Source organism: Ostrinia furnacalis, unplaced genomic scaffold (assembly GCF_004193835.3).
Source record: "Ostrinia furnacalis isolate ACB-3 unplaced genomic scaffold, ASM419383v2 OfSCF0732, whole genome shotgun sequence".
NCBI classification, from domain to species: domain Eukaryota; kingdom Metazoa; phylum Arthropoda; class Insecta; order Lepidoptera; family Crambidae; genus Ostrinia; species Ostrinia furnacalis.
This window is the reverse complement of record NW_021130971.1, coordinates 83634-108881: the sequence shown is the minus strand read 5'-3', so window position 1 is coordinate 108881 and position 25248 is coordinate 83634. Positions and strand designations below refer to the sequence as shown.

General features: G+C 37.6%; 2 protein-coding genes across 2 annotated transcripts; both read right to left on the bottom strand.

Moving 5' to 3' along the window:
- Window positions 1-1563: 1563 nt before the first annotated feature.
- Window positions 1564-12550, bottom strand: LOC114349925 (probable peroxisomal acyl-coenzyme A oxidase 1). Its single transcript, XM_028300522.1, has 13 exons — window positions 12327-12550; window positions 11681-11837; window positions 11004-11178; window positions 8008-8131; window positions 6805-7049; window positions 6352-6515; window positions 5764-5926; window positions 5357-5547; window positions 5011-5160; window positions 4330-4435; window positions 3416-3568; window positions 2978-3094; window positions 1564-2352 (listed from the first exon to the last, which is right to left on the bottom strand). Exons 1-13 carry the CDS (start codon window positions 12457-12459, stop codon window positions 2209-2211), a joined length of 2022 nt encoding a protein of 673 aa, XP_028156323.1. The 5' UTR covers window positions 12460-12550; the 3' UTR covers window positions 1564-2208.
- Window positions 12551-14253: 1703 nt separating this feature from the next.
- Window positions 14254-24217, bottom strand: LOC114349922 (probable peroxisomal acyl-coenzyme A oxidase 1). Its single transcript, XM_028300517.1, has 13 exons — window positions 23879-24217; window positions 22622-22769; window positions 20865-21033; window positions 20332-20455; window positions 19559-19803; window positions 19303-19463; window positions 18798-18960; window positions 18436-18626; window positions 18002-18151; window positions 17644-17749; window positions 15649-15801; window positions 15231-15347; window positions 14254-14695 (listed from the first exon to the last, which is right to left on the bottom strand). The coding sequence occupies exons 1-13, from the start codon at window positions 24003-24005 to the stop codon at window positions 14549-14551; spliced, it is 2001 nt and encodes a 666-aa protein (XP_028156318.1). The 5' UTR covers window positions 24006-24217; the 3' UTR covers window positions 14254-14548.
- Between the last annotated feature and the right edge of the window lie 1031 nt (window positions 24218-25248).

Here is a 25248-nt window from a genome sequence, read left to right as displayed (position 1 = left end):
TAACGAGATTTCTCCTTGTGTGTGGATCCAGCCTTAGTCTGTCAATTGCTGTCGCATGTCATAGCAACCGATCGAATATGCATAATAAAATTGGTTCAAAAAACTTAATAAATGTGTAAAGAAAGACATCTTTTATCGGCCCACTAAATAACCTCTAATTTATTAAACTGGACTACGCCGGAAGGCTAAATAATAAAAACTTGCAAAAAAACACCGTTAGCAAAGATTTTAGGCGATCAACAACTTCTGAGAGACCTTTGAAATCATTAATTAACTTTTTTTTTACTTTGGTAGGTACTCGTGACATAAAGTTAGCATATTAAACAAAATTACGTGCTTAAAAAACCTAACTTGACTAACATGTGTATAATATGACATGTATAAATAAAGTTTTAATATAATCAAAGGTATGCATGTCTTTAGCCTGAAGATTGGTTAGTAGTAAAATTATTTTGCGTCTCCTATGTATTTTCTTTGACATTTACATACACAAGTGTGTGAGTGACAAAGTTATTAGTAACACAAGTGATTGTAAAATAATCATGAAAATATAAAAGGAAACAAAAAAATAATTTCAGTTCCAATTTAATGGTTATTGCAAAAACATAATTTAATTAATATAATTTACTTACATCTATACTTATAATAAATCTGTAGAGAGGTCAATTCTGTACATGAAATATATTTTCAAAATAACTATCAGGGGGTGATTAGTGATCGATACTGATGCCAAAAATGCAATCAGTAAAATTTTTGTCTGTCTGTCTGTCTGTCTGTCTGTCTGTCTGTCTGTCTGTCTGTCTGTCTGTATGTTCCTTATAGAAACAAAAACTACTCGACGGATTTTAACGAAACTTGGTACAATTATTCTTCATACTCCTGGGCAGGTTATAGGATACTTAGGAATTCCCACGGGAACGGGCATTAGCGGGAAAATCCTTTTGTATGAAAAATCTAAACCGCTTAAGTTAGACGCTTGAAATTTGGCATGCAGGTACCTTAGTAAATTTAAAGCTTAGTTACAACAGGATATTGCAAAATTCTCACGGGAACGGGAGTTAGCGGGAAAAAACATTTGTATGAAAAAATCTAAACCGCGTAAGTTAGACGCTTAAAATTTGGCATGCAGGTACCTTAGTAAACTTAAAGCTTAGTTACAACAGGATATTGCAAAATTCCCACGGGAACTGGAATTAGCGGGAAATTCCTTTTGTATGACTGACTCACTGACATAGGCCACGCACAGCCTAAACGGCTAAACGTAGGCACTTGAAATTTATAAGGGACGTAGCTTAGGTACCGTAGAGGTGCACTAAGAAAGGAATTCCCGAAATTCCCACAGAAACAGGAATTACCGGGAAAATCCTTTTGTATGAAAAATCTAAACCGCTTAAGTTAGACGCTTGAAATTTGGCATGCAAGTCCCTTAGTATACTTAAAGCTTAGTTACAACAGGCTATTGCGAAATTCCAACGGCAACGGGAGTTAGCGGGAAAAAACATTTGTATGAAAAAATCTAAACCGCGTAAGATAGATGAAGGGGGTAAAACGGGATCCACGCGTACGAAGTCGCGGGCGGCCGCTAGTTATTATAATATTTGTTTGTTTCGATCTAAAATTAAAGCACTTACACCCACTAGAATTCACTAGATATTATTTGTTTTTAAATATTAATATCAATTTTTTTTTTTACTATCCCGCGGATTATTTATATCTAACCTTTTGTCTCCACTAAATTTTTTATGTCAAACTCATGTCATGGAAAAAAATAATTAGTTAAAGTTAAAAATATAAATGAGGGTAGGCCCTCTACTAACTTTTTTTTGTCTAGATTATGGCTTCGTGCGGTTTTAGCCAGTGTCAAGTAAATTATATTTTAAGTATTTAGAAACACTCATTTAATGATAAATGAGTGATGAAGGGATATCATATCCCCCCTTTCCCTTGACATAATACGTTTCTATTTTTTTCTGAACGAATTAAATTAGATGGATTGCGTCTGGGAAAAGTATTGTTTTTATTTTTTTACAACCCGATCGAGTTAACTGCGCACCTAGCAGCCGTGACGTCACAACGACGCTTTGGTACGGACAGGGTGAACGCAGCGAGGTGTGCGAGGAAAAGTCGAATTCCAGCGAATTGCGCAGTTAGCTCGATCAAATTGTACTAAATATAACGCTATCAATTAAATTTCTTTATCTTAATTAATTACAGCTTTCCCTGCAGCATAGGTTTCATATATTTGTGAAAGGATTGGTTGACTGGTTCCTTATTGAGAGGGGTTTTGAGAGCCTCTTCCATCAGCCTCTCGTACACGCGCCCGTCGTAGGAACCCAGGGTTGAGGATAGTACCTGATGAGAGAAAAGGAAGGTTGAAAAACAGAGCAGGACAACATTACTACAGTATCAAGATTACATCTGTTAATTGTCAAAAATCTAAATGGTAAAAAGTATCGTTAGCTGCTGTCAAATCAAATCAAATCAAATCAAATCATTTATTGCATTACATGTCAGTTGTAAGCAATGTCAATGTCACTCTAGAAACGTCAGAAAAGACGGACGCGAAAGTTTCGCCCCGGGTGCCAAGCATCAGGCACATCTGCGTTCTACGGGGGGGCGATTGTCTTTCCATCTTCGAATCGGTAGGTAATACCTGGGGGTTACCTGGGGGTGCCTTAGGACTTGTGACGGGGGTGGGGGTGATCGCCCCGGGTGCCTACCCATGCTACGCCGCCACTGTGTAGGCTCACCGTATATGTATCTGATAACCAACAGCTAATAGCTGCAATCACTATCACGATTATTTTGTTTTTTTTCTCTTACAAGGAGAGTTTCATAATAGTTTACAAAACCTATGTACGAGTATGTGTGGGGTCAGCGCCGAACCGGGCGTAGTGCAAATCCTTGAGGGACGCCTTTTGTCCAGCGCTCGATGTCATTTGCCTGAAACTCTTCGAAGCCAGAAGTATGCACTTACTTCGTCCCTAAAATCAAACGCATCGACCAAGCTGACCGCGTTGGGCCTTATCTTGAGCAGCAACGCTTCGTATCGCTCCTGCAAGCTCACAATATCCTTCTCCGATAGCGATGAGAACTGCAATTAAGGGATTAAGATATTATAATTCATCAGCTGATATTGCACTGTTACTACAATTTATAGGCCTAAAGATCTTTTCAGTGCGTTACGAACGTCTCAAGGACAACCAGTGACGCACAAGATTGATCGGCCGGATTATTCGTATTAAACTTTACCATCATCATCATTTCAGTCTCAGGACGTCCACTGATAACCATAGGCCCTCTGCAATGTTTTCCAGATTTGAAATTTGGCCTACAACCAGCGCCTTTCTGCAACCTCTATAAGGTTATCTGTCCACCTTGTGGGACACACTAAAAACAACCGCATTAAACTTACTCTGAGCAAGTCCCCGGTCTTCTCCAAAGACCAGTAGAGCAGGTACAGCATCGACAGCTGGTCCAAGACTGTTTTGACTCCCGGACTGCACTCGGCTGTCATCTTGATAGTTTCATCTCGGTACACTCGGCATATGACAGCGCGGCAGTGAGCCTAAAATAAAAAGTAAACATCAAAGTCAAATAAGACTTTGTTATACGCTCTTACTCGTCGTCGTACTTTAATTGGACTTACTTTAAATATAAAATAAACTCTATTAATTCCACTGAAATTTAATATTAATAAGCTACCATTTCAAGGATTGTCCCGTTTTTTAAGACAAAGATATTAGTTAAGTTGAATAATCGAATTTGCGATGCCGCGAATTACCATACAATTCGACTGCTTGAATATTTAAAGCAGTTTGCTATTGTTTCTGGCTTTAACGACAATATTAAGTTGAAAGTCAATGTAGTGTTAATGAAAATTTACTTCGGTCATAACCAATATCCTTAAGCCTTGAATAAAATAGGAAACATAAAAAAGACGAACAAAAAAAGACATCGCTTTTAAATGTTTTGTGTTATTTTATTTTAATTTTTGATACGAACAAAACAAAACAGTGCAGCAAAAACTTATTTTGTTTGATTACTTATGTGCATTTGGTACATCACTCACAGTGCGCGTGGACACACAGGGTGACAAACGAACCAATCACAAAGCTCTATTCAACGCTGTGCGTTCGATTTGCTGCTTCACTTAAGCAAGCATCGTTTGTGAATACGGGCGTAAGAAGGCAGACGACGATCTATCAATATGTGAAGGCGCGTATGTAGTTGATTGCAAGGAGTGTACAAGTTTTTGTGTTATAGTTCCAAAGATCAGTTATTTGAACCTCAATTTTCAGTAGTAAAAGAGATGGTGCAAATATTCACCTCTGCAGCCCCAACGAGCTGCACTGTCGTCAGTTGCCAAGCGTCTTCATAGTCCATGCCATTTCTTACATGTTTCCTAATGCTGTTCACGCAAGAAGTGATCCTTCTGAAATTGCAAAAACAAATATGTATTTATTTAACTTTACGAAACTTTTATTTATATTTCTAGGGCTGATTTTTCAATCGTTGGATAACTTTTATCTGAAGAATAAGTTTAGTATATTGATAGTTTCAGTATGGGAAATATCTATGTCAAAATGACAAGTTTATTCTTCAGTTAATAATTAACTCATCATTGAAAAATCAGCCCTTAATCTCTCTCACGGGGAGCAATTTACAAACATATTTGCAACTAGACTATCTTTGCTCCTATTCATCCAACAGGGGTAATTTAGAAAACAGTCGAGTATAATCTCTTCTCCTTCTATTTCGCTAACTATAGTTACATAGCTAGTGGATAGCTAAAGCCAATGACAGCCTTCCAAGTCCCCTACCCTGTGATTAGACTATTTTTACCCCCTATTTATCCCACATGGGGTAATTTACTAATAGAAAACAGTCAAGTAAAATATCCACTCTTTCTATTTCACTAACTTAGCTATTTAGCTAGAGGATAGTATAAAGTCAATGACAACATTCAATGCCCCCTACCCTGGATGAATAAATACATTATTAACATACCCTGCGGCGATAGCATGGAAAGCTCTGATGATGCCTTCAGGACTGTCATCCCATTTCGCTTGGTTGCCGTCTCGACTCTGAATCAAGTACGCTAGAGTGGGGGTTAAAGGCTTCCCTTCCTCCATCTGCTCCCATGATTTCACTAGGAACCTGAAAAAAATATGTTTAATTTAATTCAACATGAAGTTACGTTTCTGCTATGATTAGCCTTCTATATTTGCTATTTCACACACTAATTGGAGCCTATGATTCTAAATTTAATTTTTTACAACTTGACCGGGTTGAACTTCGTTACATTTTTAATTGTCTCTAAACCTTGTATCTGACATCAAGAAACTATGCAAACCTGGCAGTCTGCAGCAGCAGCACAGTATAATCTCCTTCGTAGGTTCTCGTGGCAGCAGCGAAACTATAAAGAGCTGGCAGGTTTGAGGAGTACATGTAGCCGTGCCCACCGCACGCGAACCGGCACTGCTCTATGAGGGCAGCTGTGTCTGAGGTGCTCAGTGCCTTCAGACAGCTGGAAAGTGCATGAAGCTGCAAGAAAAGATGCACAATCATACAGGATATAGTTCACGATGACCATAATTTATTCAGCTGTCACCATAACTGTAATAATTAATAATTTCCAGCCATCTTGCAGTGGTGGTGGTGGAGCGCTATTAGTGGAGGGCTGGTGGTAACCTCTATACAAGTTTCAGCACAATCTACATTGGAGAATGACAATCGATAAAATTACAATGACTTACTTACTTCAGGCAAAGTATCAGTGTTTCCTTCACGCATGTCGGCTAGAACAGCCGTGAACGTTTTCCATAGCCAAGTGCTGGTTAGTCTCATAGCGTGCGACGAGGAGATGCAGATGAACAGCTTGTGCTGCTGCGTGAGATAGTCCAAGACCTGAGCCTCGGGCTGGCTGCGAAAGATGATAATACATAGACGACATGATAATAATAAACATACTTATCGGTTTTAAGATATTAATAACTTATATAATTTAATGACCGTAATTAGGCCGTATATCGTTGACCGTGAAAAGGAGATAATGTAAAGAAGATAATTGCAAATTCCTTTACTTGTAAGAAGCGATAAGAGGTAAGATCTAAAATTTCTGAACTGGGGCTCAACAAACCGAAACCTAAACAATCATCGAACATCGAAATCATTGGGGGAGACCTATGTTCTGCAGTGGACGTCCTATGGCTAAAATGGTGATGATGATGATGATGATGTCACATAGAAGAGTTAGAGATCCGTATTGGGTGTGGACCCCTACCTGAGACTCATCTACAACATTGGAATGTCCGGAACTTGTGAAATCTATCATAACTTTTAACTCACTCTGGCTTCGGCTGTGACTGCCGCCGCACCGCCGAGTACCGAACTGCTATGGTGACGGCTTTAGCGAGGTAGTACGCCATATCGCTCACCAGCATCACTCTTACAAACACCATGGTGCCGTACGTCAGTTTGCCGTGACGAGCCACCTTCACATACGTACCATCCTGGCAAAAACAAAAAGAACAACTGACTTATAAAAAAACTATCGAATTTTAAAAAATGACAACAAAGCAAAAAAAACAGTGACTGCTCTGCTTCTTCTCAGCAATGGACCTTCTGTCCCGAAGCAGTGATGGGGTTGGAATGTTTTACATGAAAAGAAATATATTCTTAGTACCTACCATGTACTTACTCTATTTTGTGAGTACAGGTTAATTTGGTCTGACGTTAAATCGATCTCTTTTAATATTAGATATAACTATTAAGGTGAAATAAATAAAAACGCAGCCTTACCTTGGTAACCTGAGCATTTTTCATCATCAAATTGTCCCTCGGTATCCGAAAGTTGTCAAATCCAAGATATCCATTGTCTGCAGTGTTGAACCCTAACTTAGGGCCGATCTCCCCCACTTTTATCCCAGGTAAAGGCATGTGAGTCTCCTTGTCCCTGATCTGGACTATGAAAGCATGGGGCCCATGGCACTCGCCCTTAGTGTAAAGTTGGGCTAACACTATGCAGTGACTGGCAGTTTTACCCACTGAAAAATATTTAAAATTGTCTTTAGGCAACGAAAACCGTTTTAGAAATAGCTGCAAATAAATACGAAAACGCAAGAGACTATAAATAAACTAGCGGCCGCCCGCGACTTCGTACGCGTGGATCTCGTTTTACCCCCTTAGGGGTGGGGTTTCGTATAATCCGTTCTTAGTGAGCACCTACGTTCTGAAAAGAACTCCCATGCAAAATTTGAGACTAGCACTTGTAGTTTCTGAGATTTCGTGATGAGTGAGTGAGTCAGTCAGTCAATCAGTGACCTTTCGCTTTTATAGATATATATAGTAGGGTGGTCCTTATTTTTCGACTTTTGAATTATCCCCGGGGCACTTTCTCATTCGATTGTATACCTCTAAATATGAAATTAGCTTTCTTTGTTTTTTTTTGGTTAAGATTTAGAGGTCGCTACCAGCTGTCAAAATATTTACAAAAAGCTTTGAAGATCTTAAATCATGGTTTCATAAATGTTTTATTTAAGTGTTTATATCACATTTTATGTGCAAATGAACATCGGATAGATAGAATAGACAATCGCTTCTTGTCCCCTTCTCCCCTCAACCCCTCTTCTGTACCGACCATGGTACCGACGCGTCGAGATACTAACAAGAGTAAACTCTTATATCTTAAAAATAATTGATTCAAATATGTGCATTGTACATAATATCTTAATTCATAGCAACAACAATAATTTTGTAATATTTTTATTTGGCTTTGGCTTTAAAAATAAATGAATCTAACAAATACAGATTTTGTTTTTACTTAAAATTCAAACCTTGGTAGCGACCCCTAAATGTCTTTTAAAAATTAAAAAAAAAATAATGAAAGACTTTCATATGGTATATATTCAAATTACGTGGTGCCCCGCAAAATATAAGAAAAAAAAATTTTTTCATAGGAATAAGGACCACCCTAATATATAGGTATTCATAAATTGTACTTACACCCGCCGGCCCACCATTTGTATGAAGATAATTTTGGAGTGCTGAGAACAAATTCCTCTGTACTTGGGTCGTATGTAGCTGTCGTTTCCAAACCTCTGATGAACGTGCCGTGTCCTAATTCTGTCTGTATATAGATAAAATGTTCATCATCATCATCATCATCATTTCAGCCACAGGGCGTCCACTGCTGTACATAGGCCTCCCCCAATAACTCCTAAGCAAATTTTTGTGCGCCCGTTTTTACTCTACATATTAATATGTTAAACAATAGATTTGCCAATGTCCGTGACATTGTTGAACCATGTTAGGTATTCAGAGTTTTGTATAATTGACTTGTGTCTGTTGAAAAATCAATTATAATAAATAAATACAATCTTTATTTTACTCACACAAAAATCGTACATAGTTTGATGTTCATTCTTGTGTGAGTCTGATGCCTATCAGGCTCCCACCATCTCAGCCCAAGTAGCATTTTACTCCATTTAAGAGTTCACATTTAGTTCCAATGTGTACTTAAAGCATAAGTACAGTTCACTCGTGATGTATAAGCTGTATTATTGCAATTAATTACACCTATACCTGTCTAAGGGACTTATAGGAGTGTAGACTAGTGTAGAGTTATACTTTTATACGATTGTTGGTGTTATAATACTCTAACAACTATCCTTTAGTCAGCCGTCTGACTAAGAGCATTATAGGAGGGTAGAGATACGGCAATCGCTGTTTAACGGCCTACTTGTACGATGTTATAGAGCTAGCATTTTAATAGAACACACGTGGTCATTCATAAAGCCAAAGGCTGTTATGTTTACTTGTTTTAGACTGTTATACAGCTAGTAGCTGTAGTAGGACTTGTTTGTGATAATTAAAATAACCTTTTTTACTATCTGTACAAAAGTGTTTCAATGGTTCGCATGTGCACTGTAGGCTGTTAAAAGGACTATATGTGTTGTCCATTAACATCAATAGCAGTTTATTTGTCCACAAGTACTACTCTTATTTGCTTTAAGCTGAACATGAATGTGAATGTGATATTCTATTACACTTTTCCCCAAGCCTGTTTTTAGTTGTATTTATGGTGGTTCTGTACATGATGCAGAGGAAAATATTATGCCTGAACCTGAAAGTTCCCTTCAAAATATACAGATATCAGAGTGTGATGATTGCAGTTCTAGTGATAGTGAATACAATTTTGATTTAGACAATTATTTAACCTTTAGCAAAAAAATAAGAACATGGGCTATTGAAAATCGTATTCCTCATTCCGCTTTGAATAAATTGTCAGGCATAATAAACGAATTTAAACCGGGAACACTACCGTCTGATGCTTTAGGTATTCATACTTGACTATTAGTACCTGGGCTAGGCGATTTAACGGACATTAATAATTTTTATTGCGGATCTCTAAAATTTCAGTATTTGAAAGAATTAAAGATACACAATTGACCTGAACTAGGTACATCTTAAAGCTGTACATAAGTTCACATTAGAATAAATTTATAGACATTAGCGCTGTAGTGGTACAAATGTGGAACTTAATATAGATAACAGCATTCTAACAGAACACATGTGAACCTAATATACGCTCACCGCATTAAATTGGAGTTATAACAGTTCACATAGCCGTATTTCATTTCCACCATTTTGTTCTACATAACCTAAAATATTTACCAAATAAATCTCCAAAATTAATGCAGATTTATCACAAAATTCGCAGATAGAGCGATTGAGTTTTGGTTTCATGTTATAATTAATTACCGTAGTATAATTATAATGCCAATACAATATCAAAAACTGAAAATTGTAGATTTCCTCTCAGCCAGTTTTAAATATTTTAAAATGAATATCGCGTTTTTACAGAGGCGCGTAAATATTTTAGCTGTAAATATGTATACATTTCACGATAAAGTTGCATTCCCAATGGCATTAACATTATTAAGTATTTAAAACCCGTGTTATTATTTGCATAAATGATTATATTATCCGCCCGAGTTGTTTCCTCTTGGCACTCACGTACAAATACCAAACTAATATTAAAATGTGGAAATAATTTAGGACACACGTGAACTTTATGTAGCATTGGAGTACTTTTGTCGGACTTTATAACTTTGAAAGCTGTGCATTTAGCCACTTGTTACTCTTTATTGTCCTCACGTACGTTGTATGGTTCACACTGCGTCCCATATAGTGCCGTAAGTCAGCCTTAAGTCCGAAGTTACTACTTAAACTGCTATTATAATGCTATTATACTGCTAATGTACAGCCATAGTGAACTTAAGGCTGTCTAATTTGTGCCCAAACTGGTTCTATAAAAGCATTATAGCAAGCTATACAGCTCGTATACAGCTGACATACACAGCTTGTGGAGTACATGTGAACGACTAGTGAACTCTTAAATGGAGTAAAATGCTACTTGGGAGGCCACTACTATCCGTTCGCGATAAGTTTGCCGGTCCGTGGAATGTTTTATCTATATAAGTATCTTCAAAGGGATCTTTCTATGTTCCATACAATCAGCTATTCACCTTTCACTTTTTACTTTAATATGAATACTAACAGAAATACAACAAATAGGCGGATTACCATAACTAAACAAATGAACCAGACAGATAGGTACGTACGAGTATATACCAACCAACTGGATGTCTTTCTTCTTATGAAATAAAAAATAGAAAACCTGTGATCGATTCAAATATTGAAATTCAACCAGTCACTGTAGGTTATGCTTGACTTTATGCTTCTTGAAACTACGAGTCCCTAAATCATCATTAGACTTTCGTTTTGTAAGCTTCGTTTCAGCCAAATGACGTCCACTGCTGGACAAAGGCCTCCCCCAAGGTTTTCCACAATGAACGGTCCTGCGTTGCCCGCATCCAGGCTTTTCCCGCGACCTTTACCAGATCGTCGGTCCACCTAGTAGGAGGCCTGCCCACGCTACATCTTCCAGCCCGTGGTCGCCACTCACACTTTGTAAGCTTAAATATAAATAAATATACCTGAGCGTAGGTCCCGATAATTTGCAAGTCCATAGCAAGGGGCAGCCACTTGGCCTGCTGTTCAGGAGTGCATTGCCCGATGATGGTGGGCACGAACATTCCGAAATGGAGCAAAAACGGTGAGATCTCTTTGAAGAATGCATCCGATGTACGCTGAAGAACTGGTGAGGACAAACTAGGAAGTAAAAGTGAAAAATTTATTTAGGCTTGATCAACATTTCTCTTTTTTATGTTTGAATTGCATCTTTGTTATGTGCCAAGTAGGTTCAAGTCAAGACATTCGCCATCTCCACGTAAAACGGTATGAGTTACGCAGTGGTGTACCTTATCTTTTTAACCACCAATAATTATTTATTGGCTTTTCAGTTTATATTCAGGCTTTATAAAATCTTTAAAAAGCAGCTTTCACATGCTTCTTGTACTGACTGGAATTGTTCATTCTAGTATTAGAATACCCCTGAGATAATGTTTCAGCAATCTCCATTAACTTACACTAAGTGAGACCTGACCCAAAATGTAAGGAGACATGTAAAGTGCCCCTTAATTAAGGACTACCTTTTTTTACTGTATTTGACGTTCATAAGTGCCACCTGCAGTGGTCAAAATTGAATAAAATCTTTTTGGTTTGATTGGATGTGATACATATTGAAAGGAACATACGTCCATGACTGACTCACCCCAGGTCTTCCAGTCCCGTGATGTTGACCAGGCTTTCCCTAACCAAGGCGCTGTAGACGCAGGACTTTCTGACCGCATTTTCGTAGCGCTCCTGGATGCTCAGGCATTCCTCAGGAACCGGGTCGATGGATGCGCCGGAGTTCAACGCGTAATCCTCTGTTGTCAGACATCGGAAATATTTTTTAAAACAAAATAATAAAGATAATTGTGACAGAACGACTTAATATTATGATGTTTGTAGATGGAATGAGGAGGAATAAATGAATTATAAATAAAAGACCACCAAGTGCAGGCCCCCCACTAGGTGGACCGACGATCTGGTAAAAGTTGCGAGAGGTGCCTGGATGCAGGCGGCGTTCGACCGGTCGTTTGTTGTGGAAATCCTTGGGGGAGGCCTTTGTCCAGCAGTGGACGTCATTGGTTGAAATGAATGTACAAACGAACGAAATAGAAGACCGCATTGTTTTCAGCTAACTCCGCTGAGGGCAAATGTTAGTGTAATGAGCACGAAGATATATCACTACGTAGAGATGCAGATAATTTCATAGTTATTAGCGTGATGAGCCGTGGGTTCGATTCCCGCCTAGGCAGTTCGACTTTTTCATAAATAACTTCAGATATTCATTTTACAAAAATCTAACTTACCCATCTGCCTCCGTTGCTTTGTCTTCTTCTTTCCTCCATCAATTAAGTTTGTGAGTTCTTCGAGATCAAAACTGCATTTTGACCTCTCCTTAACCAAATCAGCATTTATTTCTACACTTCTATGGTTTGCCATTTATTCGATTGTCCCTCGAAGTTTAAAAAAATTAAATAATAGATAATAATAATTTGCAAGTTACCAACTTGCCTTCCGAACTTCGACTGAAATTAATTTGCGCGCCGAAAAGTATAATCATTACGTAGTATTTAAACTTATGTAGATTAAACATAATACATGTTGCGGTCAGAAGTCTTTTTCAGACAAAAATACTTTAAACTAATCGATGCAACCGCTTCGGCCGGTGTAATTGATTAAACGATGATATGTTTTTTTAATACAGTAAGTAAGATGTAATAGATATTTTTCATGGATATGAATATGAATTATTTTATATTTAGGCTCAAACTTGACAAGAAAACAGTGTAAAGTTTCTCAACGAGTAACAGTGTTACTCGTTGAGTTTGAACTCGTTGGAAACAAGCGGTTTTTGTTTTTACTACCAGCAATTACTTTTTTTAGTCTATTATTGTTATATCGCAACTTACAAGTTAAAAAATCTGTTCTGAAACTATAATAATTAAATCATGAATAAGTCTCAGATTTATTACTGACCCTATACTATAATATGTTTGTGTTTTTTATCTAAACTCAATTACCTATTTAACACATAACACTCTAAACCGACAAAAAATCACATTTCACGAGAATCCGTCCAATATTTAATGAGCAAACTTTTGATACTTTTTGTTCAAACACAAAACTTTATTTACTTCTCACTAGACTTTACATTGCAGTTAAAGTATTTTCATAGCCGATTAAACAATCCGGTCACAACTTTTTATACGAATATGTAACTTTAAGTCAAACCAACTCTGTGATTGTCCTTCTCTGAGGTTAACAATCAGTTATGTTATGCCAGTCGACTCTACATTATGTCCTTGTTTAGCATACTGCAGATTTCAGCTGTCCCTGTCTACATTAAGTTCACTCCACTACATTACTGGGCTAGTAACACAGTGACATGCGTTTGAGACGAAGTATTCGCGAATTCACTAACCTTGAAATCTATCTACAGTAGAGTTTTACCAATTTTTATTAAATACTAGCGGGCCCGCGACTTTGTACGTGTAGATCCTGTTTTACCCCCTTAGGGATTGAATTTTGCAAAATCCCGTCTTAATGAGCACCTACGTTCTAAAAGGAACCCCCATGCAAAATTTGAGACTCCTAGCACTTGTCGTTACTGAGATTTCGTGATAACTTTGTCAAGCAGTGGATGTCCTTTGGTTAACATAATGATAGATAGACTAGACTTGCTTAATGTACGAAACCACTTAATGTACAAAGTAGGAAATAGGTACCTAGATATATGTTTAATAAATAAAAACATTAGTAAGTTTTCATTATTTATTAAAATACTGGTATGTATTATAGGTAAAATTATAGGTATGTAAAAATTTTACAGAATTATATTTACAACATTTTATAGTCATTATGGTAAATTGTTTCGAAAAAAATTAGGAGCTATTCCGAATGCTATAAACATGATTATCATGAATCATGATAATATCATTATTACATATTTAAAAAAATAAGCCAACAAATAATATAGATAATTCATTATCGAGGTAGTTATTATAAAAAGATCAATTTAAAAATTAATAAATTACACTTTTAAAACTTTATAAAAACGGTGTGTTATCTATATTAAAAAACTATCAAGAGTAACAAATTAATTGTACTACTTAATAAAAATAAAATAAAGCTTTGTTAAGTGATTATTATTTTGTTCGTTTATGATTGCTTACTTTGCGATAAAAAGTTTTATGGTATATTATTGTACTTTGTTAAGTATACTTATTATAGTTATTTGTATTCATCTTATCTAAGTACTGAGGTTAAAATCCAAATCAAAATTATTTCAGGTACCTAATGCTATCATTTTTTATCACCCAGAATTAAAGAAGAACTATCATCTTCATCATTATTTTATCACAATTCTTGTTTAAAGTCTTAACCTTCTTACAAAATATTATTACAACCAAACAATAACATATTTTTGGTTTAGCATTGTTACAGCTTACATTTTTGGTGGCAATTTTTTTTTATAATTCTAATTACATTTAGGTGGATAGATATCTATAGATATACTTTATATGACAGTTTATAGCTTCGCGGCCTTTATGAAGGGCTTCATGTACTTGTGGAAGGACTGGTTGACGGGCTCCTTGTTAAGAGGACTCTTCATGGCCTCCTCCATCAGTCTCTCGTACACCCGCCCATCGTACGACCCTAAAGCGGACTGCAGGACCTGAGGAGAAGAGAAATTTTATTAATAGAAGTATTCGTTTTTGTACTTGCTACATCACCTACGATAAGAGAGTTGGCCTCTTAATGGTTATGTGAGGCACAAAGTTTGTTCCGGCGTTTCTTCTCAGCACTTGCCATTATGTTTGTCTCGAAGCGCTGGTAGGGCCCAAAAGATAACGAGACATGTAAAGTGCCCCATAGGGGCTACCTTTTTTTTATTTACTATATTTTGACCTTCATAAGTGCCACCCACCAGTGCAGTTGGTCTAAATTGAATAAAATATTTTTTATTTTGATTTTGACATGAAGGAGTCATTTGAGATTTGAGAAACTCGATAATTTTAGTTATTCCATGCTCTGTGGAGCATATACACTATGTGGGAAATTGGCCGAGACTTGATAGATCCGTGTGTCGCCCATACTTCGGTGTGCGATCTAGCGCTTCGCTCGGTCATTCAGAATCTTACAGCTTAACATTTTCTTTTTATTGCCCTAGATATGACCTTTCGGAAGTTATTTTAAAAAGATAAAAGTACCTCATCACTGATGTCGAAGGCGTCTACAAGGCCCACGGCGTTTGGCCTGATCAGAGCCAACAACTCTTCGTATTTCTCCTTTAGAGCAGCAATGTCTTCCTTTGCAATGTTTGAATACTGGAAATAGCAAAAAAAAATGTTAATGTTGGGCTAGCGAAGGATATTTCACCATCTTTGTAATTAAAGGAATTAACTTCTAGACCTCAAGAACTCAAGAACTAGACTTCTAATAAGATCGCCTGTTTGTAAACAACAGCGAAGAAACACTAAGAAAATAAAAAAACACATTGTACAAATGAGAAGTAAGCAGTGCTCTATGATGTCCATGATCCAAATTAAAGAGACCTCACTCAGGGTGCCATGAGCTTTGTAACGTAAACTCATGATGACGTTGGTCAAATAAAGATAAATAACTCACAATCAATAGATCTCCAACAGTCTCCAGCGTCCAGTAAACCAAGTACAGCTGCAGCAAATGGTTCAGGACTGCGGCCAAGCTTGAGGATACTGTTGCTGATGACCTGATGGTCTCCCGCCAGTACGCGTCACACAAGATGGCGCGGGAATGGGCCTGCAAATGTTAATTCCATACGATTATTATAAATAGAGAGATCTGTCTGCTTATCACCTTTTCACGGCTAAGTCAATAAAAAGTAAGCATTGAGGAAGTACTTAATAATTAATAAATAAGTAGGTTTAACTAGAGAGAGATGATTTATTTTAAACTTCATAGCATTATAAAACTTATTTAAACTAATAAAATAAAGAGAGATGGACCTTGAAGAAGGTCATGATGGACTAGTTTTTTAGTCCAGTCAATGAATGCCTTAACGACGGTGTAGAGAGAAATCCGTGGAACACAATTTCTGACCTCGGGACTTTATTTAGCCTAGTTAGGTGGTGAACATAGCAAAAGTCCCCGTCCTTAGCCCTTGAGCCGGCAGGGAGAGGGGGGTTTAAAGGTACCACTTTTCGGTTTTTCGCTTAATCCTCGGAAACTATGCGTCCTAGTGACATGACTACTATGAACCAAAAAAAGCTTATTCAATTTGCTACAGGCGAGATCGTCAAGTTTTTCTATATCTTGTATAGTTTTTGCGGCATCTGCTCTAGAAGGTCTGTAAAATTGGAAATTTAATTTTTGTCTTACATGTTCCTATCAGGAGAAAATCGACTAAATCAACATTGAGCAAACACTATAGACATGCGGGAGCATGTTAAGCCTAGTTCCAGGGAGGGGACTGCACCGTGCGTATATTTATACGAACCAATTGGAGCCACTTTTGACTCCTCATCATTCAAAAACTACTGTGCATTAACTCTTCAAATTTGGCTCATGTATTGAGACTTGCAAGATATACATCAGCTTTAAATTTCATAAATATACCTCAAACGGTTATTTAGGTATTGACGTTCAAAAATCGACATTTAGAACACTAAAATCTATCTATCACCTGTGAAATGTTAAAATTTACTGGTTTTTTATTTGTTCCTTTGTATTTACATAACTACCTTTCTGGATGCCAAATTTGAACCTTCGAGGTCATCTGGAAGTGGTTAGAATTTGGTATATAGGTCAGACATGTAGATTTTTGGACGTCAATACCTAAATAACCGTTTGAGGCATATTTATGAAATTTGAAGCTGATGTATATCTTGCAAGTCTCAACACATGAGCCAAATTTGAAGTGTTAATGCACAGTAGTTTTTGAGTGATGAGGAATCAAAAGTGGCTCAAAGTGGTTCGTCTAAATATACGCACGGTGCAGTCCCCTCCCTGGAACTAGGCTTAACATGCTCCCGCATGTCTAGAATGATTGCTCAATGTTGATTTAGTCGATTTTCTCTTGATGGGAACATGTAAGACAAAAATAAAATTTCCAATATTACAGACCTTCTAGAGCAGATGCCGCGAAAACTATACAATTTATCAAAAAAGTTGACTATCTCACCTGTAGCAAATTGAATATGCTTTTTTTGGTTCATAGTAGTCATGTCACTAGGACGCATAGTTTCCGAGGATTAAGCGAAAAACCGAAAAGTGGCACCTTTAAACCCCCCTCTCCCCGCCGGCTCAAGGGCTAAGGACGGGGACTTTTGCTATGTTCACCTCCTAACTAGTCTAAATAAAGTCCTGAAGTCAGAAATTGTGTTCTACAGTTTTCCATCTATAATGCTTTATTGACTGGACTATTTATCGTAAAAATAAAACTTGGACAATCCATTATTTCATTTTCTCAGCTATAAAAATTAAACATAGCCTAGGCCATACTTTTGATAAGAAATATTTTTTATCAGGCCGCGATGGTCATAAAAACTAAAGAGCTAAGGTTGATTTCAGTCGATTAGGTACTTTAGAAAACTTATGTATACCTAGGTGTGACTTCAGACAAACATAGGTGCGTTATCTCACCTCGCTAGCCTTTATGAGCTGTACTGACGCCAAATTCCAGGCATCTTCGAAGTCTTTACCAGCCTTGACATGCTTCTGAATCGCATCAAAAGCGTCCTTGATTTTTCTGCAGAAAATATGTTTTAATTTAATAGAATGTCACTATACAAACTACAAAAGAAAATGCTGGTTCGGCAACGAAAAAGTAGGTATACTTAGGCTGAGTTGCACCACCTAACTTTAACAGTAACTATAACGATAACCGGTGTGTTTTGTAAGGAGTTTCAGATTTCTGACGTTTATTAAAGTAAAATTTTAAGTTAGGTGGTGCATCCCATCCTTAGTATGGTGTAATGTTGAATGTACGTAACTAACTCACCCTGCTGCTACGTGTTGGAATCCCCTAACCATAGCCTCTGGTGTGTTGCTCCACCTTTGCTTATCTGCCTTCAACCAGTCTACTAAGTAGGCGACAGTTGGCGCCAACACCTTGCCTTCCAGTGCTGAGGTCCATGCTTTCATCAAATACCTAAAAATGAAAAAGAAAACCTTTTAATCGAATACTCTCTCTTTGTAACTAGTTATCACTGGATGAGCTCTTATTCGATCTTTTTCGGGACCATTCCCACTTCTAGTTCCCACCGCTGCAACTCCTGTGTAGCCAATATCTACAGCTTGATCGCCAATAAAACCGCCAACGAAGGTCTAGTTTGTCCCGGGGGAAAGTTAAGCTGTCATAGGACCCGCAACGAAATTAATTAGAAGAACATAGGAGTTCGAAGTTATGGAAGGTTATTTGGATTTTTACTTTACCTAGCAGTCTGCAGTAACAGCACAGTATGCTCGCCCTCATACGTGATGGCGGCTGTGCAGAACCCATAAATGATGGGTAAGTTGGAGGCCGTCATGAAGCCGTGTCCCCCGCAAGCCAGCCGGCACTGCTCTGCCATGATCGCTGAGTCACGAGAGGCAGTCGCCTTCAGGCAGCAGGATACAGCGTGGAGCTGGAATTATCAGTTTTGATCAACGATAACAATCGCGATATGGGCCACACACATGCGATTACACTCGGGCGACAGCGGAGCGAAGTATTGCGAAAAGCACCGAATTAGAAGAAGCGAATACTGGACAATAGTTAATACTGGAGAATACTAGACAATGACTTATACTCGTACCTCTGGCAAGTGATCTTGCTTTCCTTTCGCCAAATCTTCAACCACCTTTAAATACTGTTGCCACAGTAACCTGTAGAGGTTTTCAAAGGCGTGGCTCGTCGCTATCGCAATGAACAACTTGTGCTGCTGAGTCAGATAGTCCAGGATCTGTGCTTCAGGTTGACTGAAAAAATAAATAATAAATAAATGAAAGATGGAAGATAGCTTGATGAACTTGTACTAAATCTGAATATTACAAATCTATCTTGTGAACACTGGTTGGTCCACTTAAAAGCTTCAGTACCCTTCAATACAGCTTGCCAATCCTAAATTACTGATCCTGATATTAATTATAATGGCATCAAATACTTACTTGGCCCGCATCCAGGCTCTTCCCGCGACCTTTACCAGATCGTCGGTCCACCTAGTAGGACGCCTGCCCCAGGACCGTTCATTGTGGAAAACCTTAGGCCTTTGTCCAGCAGTCGACGTCATTTGGCTGAAACGAACGAACGAACGAACTTACTTGGCTTTTAACTGTGACTGGTGCCTGACAGCAGCATATCTCACAGCGATGGTGGCGGCCATGGCGGTGTGGTATGCCGCGTCAGAGACTATGTTGACCCTCACCAACACCATGGTCCCATAAGTCAGCTTCTCATTCATTCCTTTGACAAATGTTCCATCCTGTAAGTGAAAAGTGATGTGCCAATGATCAAAATATTAAGGCGTCACGACATTTGAATGTGATGCGAAAACCTTGATTATTGTTACTCAATTACCTTTAATACTTGAGCATTTTTCATCAGCATGTTCATTCTTGGAATTCTGAAGTTCTTGAAACCCAAAAATCCATTATTTGCTGTTTGGAATCCTAATTTAGGCCCGATTTCACCAACTTGGATTCCTGGCAGCGGGTTGTGTGTCTCCAGGTCACGAATTTGAACTATGAAGGGGTGGATGCCGTGGTTTTTCCCATCGATGTACAGCTGAGCCACTACTATGCAGTGGTTCACAGTAGTTCCCACTGAAATCACAAGGTTTTTTTGTACCAACTGTCTTTTAAAGGACACATAATAGACTGCAATGGATCAAAACATCCAGTGACTTTCCATTAACCAACGTATTGATGTACTTCTATTTATTGTATATGCGTGTTGCCAGTGATGGTATACGGATCTGAGACGTGGTCGCTTACTATGGGCCTCATAAGAAGGCTCAAGGTCACCCAAAGGGCAATGGAGCGGGCTATGCTCGGAGTTTCCCTGCGTGATCGAATCAGAAATGAGGAGATCTGCAGGAGAACCAAAGTAACCGACATAGCTCGCAGAATTGCTAAAATCAAGTGGCAGTGGGCGGGGCACATAGCTCGTAGAGACGATGGCCGTTGGGGCAGGAAAGTTCTCGAGTGGCGACCACGGGCTGGAAGACGTAGCGTGGGCAGGCCTCCTACTAGGTGGACCGACGATCTGGTAAAGGTCGCGGGAAGAGCCTGGATGCGGGCAGCGCAGGACCGTTCATTGTGGAAAACCTTGGNGTGGTTAATAATACTTACAACCACCCGGCCACCACTTGTATGAGGTGATGTGAGGACTGTTGAGGATGAATTCCTCAGTCTTTGCGTCGTAAGTAGCCGTGGTCTCCAACCCTCGAATAAAGGTTCCGTGCCCAAGTTCTGTCTGCAAATATGGAAAATTTGGTTAGGTAATACTGATTGCTTTAATTGTGTTCATATTCTGTAATTTATATAACCAGCTATAAAGATTATAATTTAAGTCTATTATGTGACTTGGATGTTACCTCAGATCATAGAAGGGATCTCTTCTATGATTTGAGGATAGTACATAAAAGTTCGCTGATAGTGGTCAAACATTTAAGTAGCGCAATAAACACCGATGCTAAGCGGTCCAGTAGAAGAACTGCGGGAAGGATTTTTGGCACCACCTTGCATCTGCGGCTGGTTTCCGACAAGACGTGTAGAAACTCAAACATTACAAAAATTACTCATATTGGAGCACTTTCGGTAGCGCCGAGTGTTATCCGTTTGTATAGTGTAGAAAAATAATATGTAGCGTGTAAAACGTGTACCTGTGCATATGTCCCAATGATCTCCATGGCCTGTGCTTTAGGCAGCCACTCGGCCTGCTGCTCTGGCGTGCCCTGTCCCATAATGGTGGGCACAAACATGCCCCGATGCAAGAAAAACGGGGACACGTCTTTGATGACCCCATATTCAGCGTGGAACAGGTTGCGAAAGCTGGAAGGAAACAATTACATGGTTAATCACCTCGTGAAGGCGAGTCTACAAAGTACATAGACGTTTCTAAACCACCTAACCACGCAGTTAGGTAATCCAATCGCCTAATCGTGCTATCTATTGTAAGTACTGTTGGTACGAGTGTACCAACAGTCAGGATGAAATTGGCTACTATTATACAGTCAAGGTCAAAAACTCAGTGTTATGACTACTGAAAGATTTTTTGTTTTTTACTGAAAAAATATTTACGTTTTCATACAAACTTTCAAATAATTCTTGGACATTTAGAATCAAGTTTGTTTTTGGAGATTTTATGAAACTCTTCATTTGAGTCCTCTACAATCGTTATGTAGATATTATGGTAACAAATGAAAATGAAAATGATTTCTATTCGACCTATTAGAGCATGACATGATCTTCTAGTAATCATCATCATCATCATCATTTCAGCCATAGGACGTCCACTGCTGAACATAGGCCTCCCCCAATGCTTTCCATGTTGATCGATTGGTAGCGGTCTGCGTCTTCTAGTAATGGTTGTCTGCATTCATGAGCACATACACCTTCGCTAACCTTGCACGCCAATCAAAAATCACAAAGAAAATAAATTTCGAAAATTTCGTATTTCGATGGATAAATAAATAATTTTATTTAAAATAAGTACAATATTTAAATATTATCTTAGCAAAAAAAATCGAGATAACAACAATCTAATAATCCTAGCAAGAGTAACATATTATAATGTAAATTATTCATAGTACCTACTAGCATTTTGTGTCTAATACAATAGAAAATTATACAAGTAGTGTATGTAAAAAATAGACGCTATGGATATTAAATGTATTATTTGGCTATTTACCATTACAATATCAACATTATTCCACCGTCACCGACATCAATGTTTATTTCAAGAATATACCTAATATGGACATGTTTTCAGCTGGGGGCATTTATGGGACTCTACTTTCATACAAAAATAAACTCTTTCGTCGTTTCGCACACGAGTTCACACGACTAATTGGGCAATATGAACACTCAAGTGCTCTTTTTGAAAGCCTTTGACATGCAAAAATGACTCTATCAGTCCATTTTTAGTAGTTGATCACAATTTGATCCCCAGCAAATCAATACGAGATATTTTTATGAGCATTTATTCTTAAGAATGAGACACAAAATATTTATGCCTGGCTAAAAAAGACAGGGAGAGACAGCGCGTACCCAAAGACATTCATTCTTATAGGAGAAGAAAAGTCGGAGGAACGATATTTAGGTAAATTAACGTTCGTTCATTTCAGCCAAATGACGTCCATTGCAAGACAAAGGCCTACCCCAAGGATTTCTATATCGACCGGTTCTGCGCTGCCCGTATCCAGGTACTTCCCGCGACCTTCACCAGATCTTCGGTCCATCTAGTAGGGGGGCCTGCCCACACTACGTCTTTCGACCCATGATCGCCACTCAAGAAATAAATGAGTGTAGAGAAGCTAAATTCGCATACTGTTCAACTCAATTTTTATAAGCAATCTAAATGTAACTTATGTACCTACTTAATTGTCTTTTAGTTGTTAAATTAATGAAAAAAACTTACTTAAGAATTTCATGCTCCTTTTCGTAATCCCTCCGCACTTTTTGTAGGATGCAAGCTTTGCGGACCGCGTTTTCGTATCGCTCCTTGTGGCTCAGGTATATTTCTGGCACCTCGTCCTGAAGTTCTTTGATGCTAAACAACGTCTTTTCTGGAAAATAATAATCATTATTATTATTTTTTAGCATAAAAAAACACATTTACATGGTTTACAAATTGTGCTTTTTCATTTTAGTTTTTGTCTTTGTGATATAAAGTATGATAAAGTGTTTTTCAATTAATCATTCTCTTGCTAGATAAGAATTTTACATGAGGGGTATTCTTATCGAAAACTCATTCAATTGATTATCTATAAATATTTAAAGATAATAATATTCACGAAATATTAAGATCTCTTCCAATCTATACTAATATTCTAAGTAACTCTGTCTGTCTGTCTGTCTCTCTTTGACGCCTAAACCACCGAACCGATTTTGATGAAATTTGGCATAGAGATAGTTTGAGTCCCGGGAAAGGACATAGGATAGTTTTTATCCCGGTTTTTGAAACAGGAACGCGCGTGTTAAAGTTTTCTGTGACAGACAAAATTCCACGCGGGCGAAGCCGCGGGCGGAAAGCTAGTACTAGATAATTAAGTGTAACTAGGTATACTTCTAGATAATTAAGTGTGCCAATGAACTCGTCCTCTTTTGCAATATCTATCTACTCTTCATACATTTAATAGCTCTTAAGGAAACATAAACCTAAATAAATAATGCATAAGCAACATTGTTTGTTAAAAAGTATCCGTTTGTTTACGTATTGCAAAAGTTTTATAAATGATACTATCTTGAACTATTTTATTATCTCTTATGAGATTATACATTCACAGGTACCGTTGAGTGGACTTTGTTACATTTTATTTACCTATTAATTGATATCAAATCAAAGTTCCCTTATTAAAAGTCCATAAGTTTGCTACTCGTGAGTCGTGAGTCTTGATTATAGCGCTAATTTTTCCAATGTTATTCAAAAAGTTGCAATCACAAACATCGTAGAACTTTTTTAAACAAAAAGTTACTTTTTTATTATTTTAAAACGTAATCTAAGTGGCTATGGTAGTTTTACTGCTCTTGAACTGGTCACCCACCTCACACACTGCTCTCACTTCAACATATCGTTGTCTCGTTCCCTCATGACTACACACTATCATTTTAAAACTGGATCGTCACTCGATCTTCACATTTATTATTGTATCAATAAAACTCAGTTAAAACTTACCGAAATGCTTCTTCTGCTTGGTGACTTTCTCTCCATTGTCCAGTAGATGTGTCAGTTCTGTGACATTAAAAGTGCACTTTTGTCTTTCTCTAGCAAGGTCCTCGTTTATTTTTAGTCCGCTCGCCATTTTGGACACACAGCTGTAGTGTAACAGTAAGTAAGTGACAATGAGCTATGTCGGTTCACAGCGAAATGTCAGCTTGGGACTTGTAATCTAAAGATATGATAATACTAATTGTTCAAAACTAAGTTATTTCTTGATATTGCGTATCGTTATGTCATAAAAACGATAATAATATTAAGATACAACAATACTCGAGTGGATACAGCTAACAAATAATGTTCGATCTCTAGTAATAGGAAAAACAATATGGACTTTGAGCGATTCAATTAGGCCGGTTATCATAATATTGACTTTTGGATCTACGTAAAAACTAAAAAAAGAAAGAAGTTTTAGTATCGTTTGACGATAACAACGTACTTACCTATATTTAAGTAAATTTTAGGCATTAAATAATTACAAAACAAGATCTTGAAACTAACGAGTAAAAATAACATTAGATAGAGATAGAGCTAAGCCCTCAAAAATCGTGTGTATTCTGCGTTTGAGCCTATTACTCCTATGAGTATCTTGATGGATAGAAATTTCAGTAAAAACTCATTTTAGGTACCTAAATTAATAAAATGGGAATGCGAGAACATGTTTCTTTAAAAAACGTACCTACTACCAATAACAAAAATACTCGTTGACGTCAAGGAAAACAAAAGGTTTATTGTATTTCTATGTACATTTACATTCGCAGTAAATACGATTTATTTATGTTGACTAAGTAATGACAAGAGTACCTACTCGTAGCATAATAGCTGTTTTTCGCGACTGTCATACACATTTTTGTAATTTTTATGAGAACTCGTAATAAATCTAAAAGATGAGTGTTAATTTTATTCAATCTGTAGAAATATGATGCCAACCTAATCGCAACTTGTCCATAAAGCGGACTTTGTACTTTGCACTGCGATTAGATAACAGATAAAATACTTACCTAAATATCGTTATTATCAATTGTTAAGTATTTATTTTGTTGTTTTGTAATTACATCATTATCACTGATTACAACTTTTACGACAGCACAAGCTAAAAACTGTCATCTAACATTGCAATAGGTGTCAATTTGCTAAAAAATAAAAGTTTATGAGCTGTCGTAGAACTATGTCGTAGAGCTGTACTTTTGTAAATAAAAAAGTAGCAAATCTGTAGTTAATTTTTTAAATAATAAATAACTTGGCACCTATGTTTGTGATTGTCATATTTTTACCCTGACCTGTCGGGGTCCGAACCCACAAACTGCAGGGGTACTTTAATTAGGAAA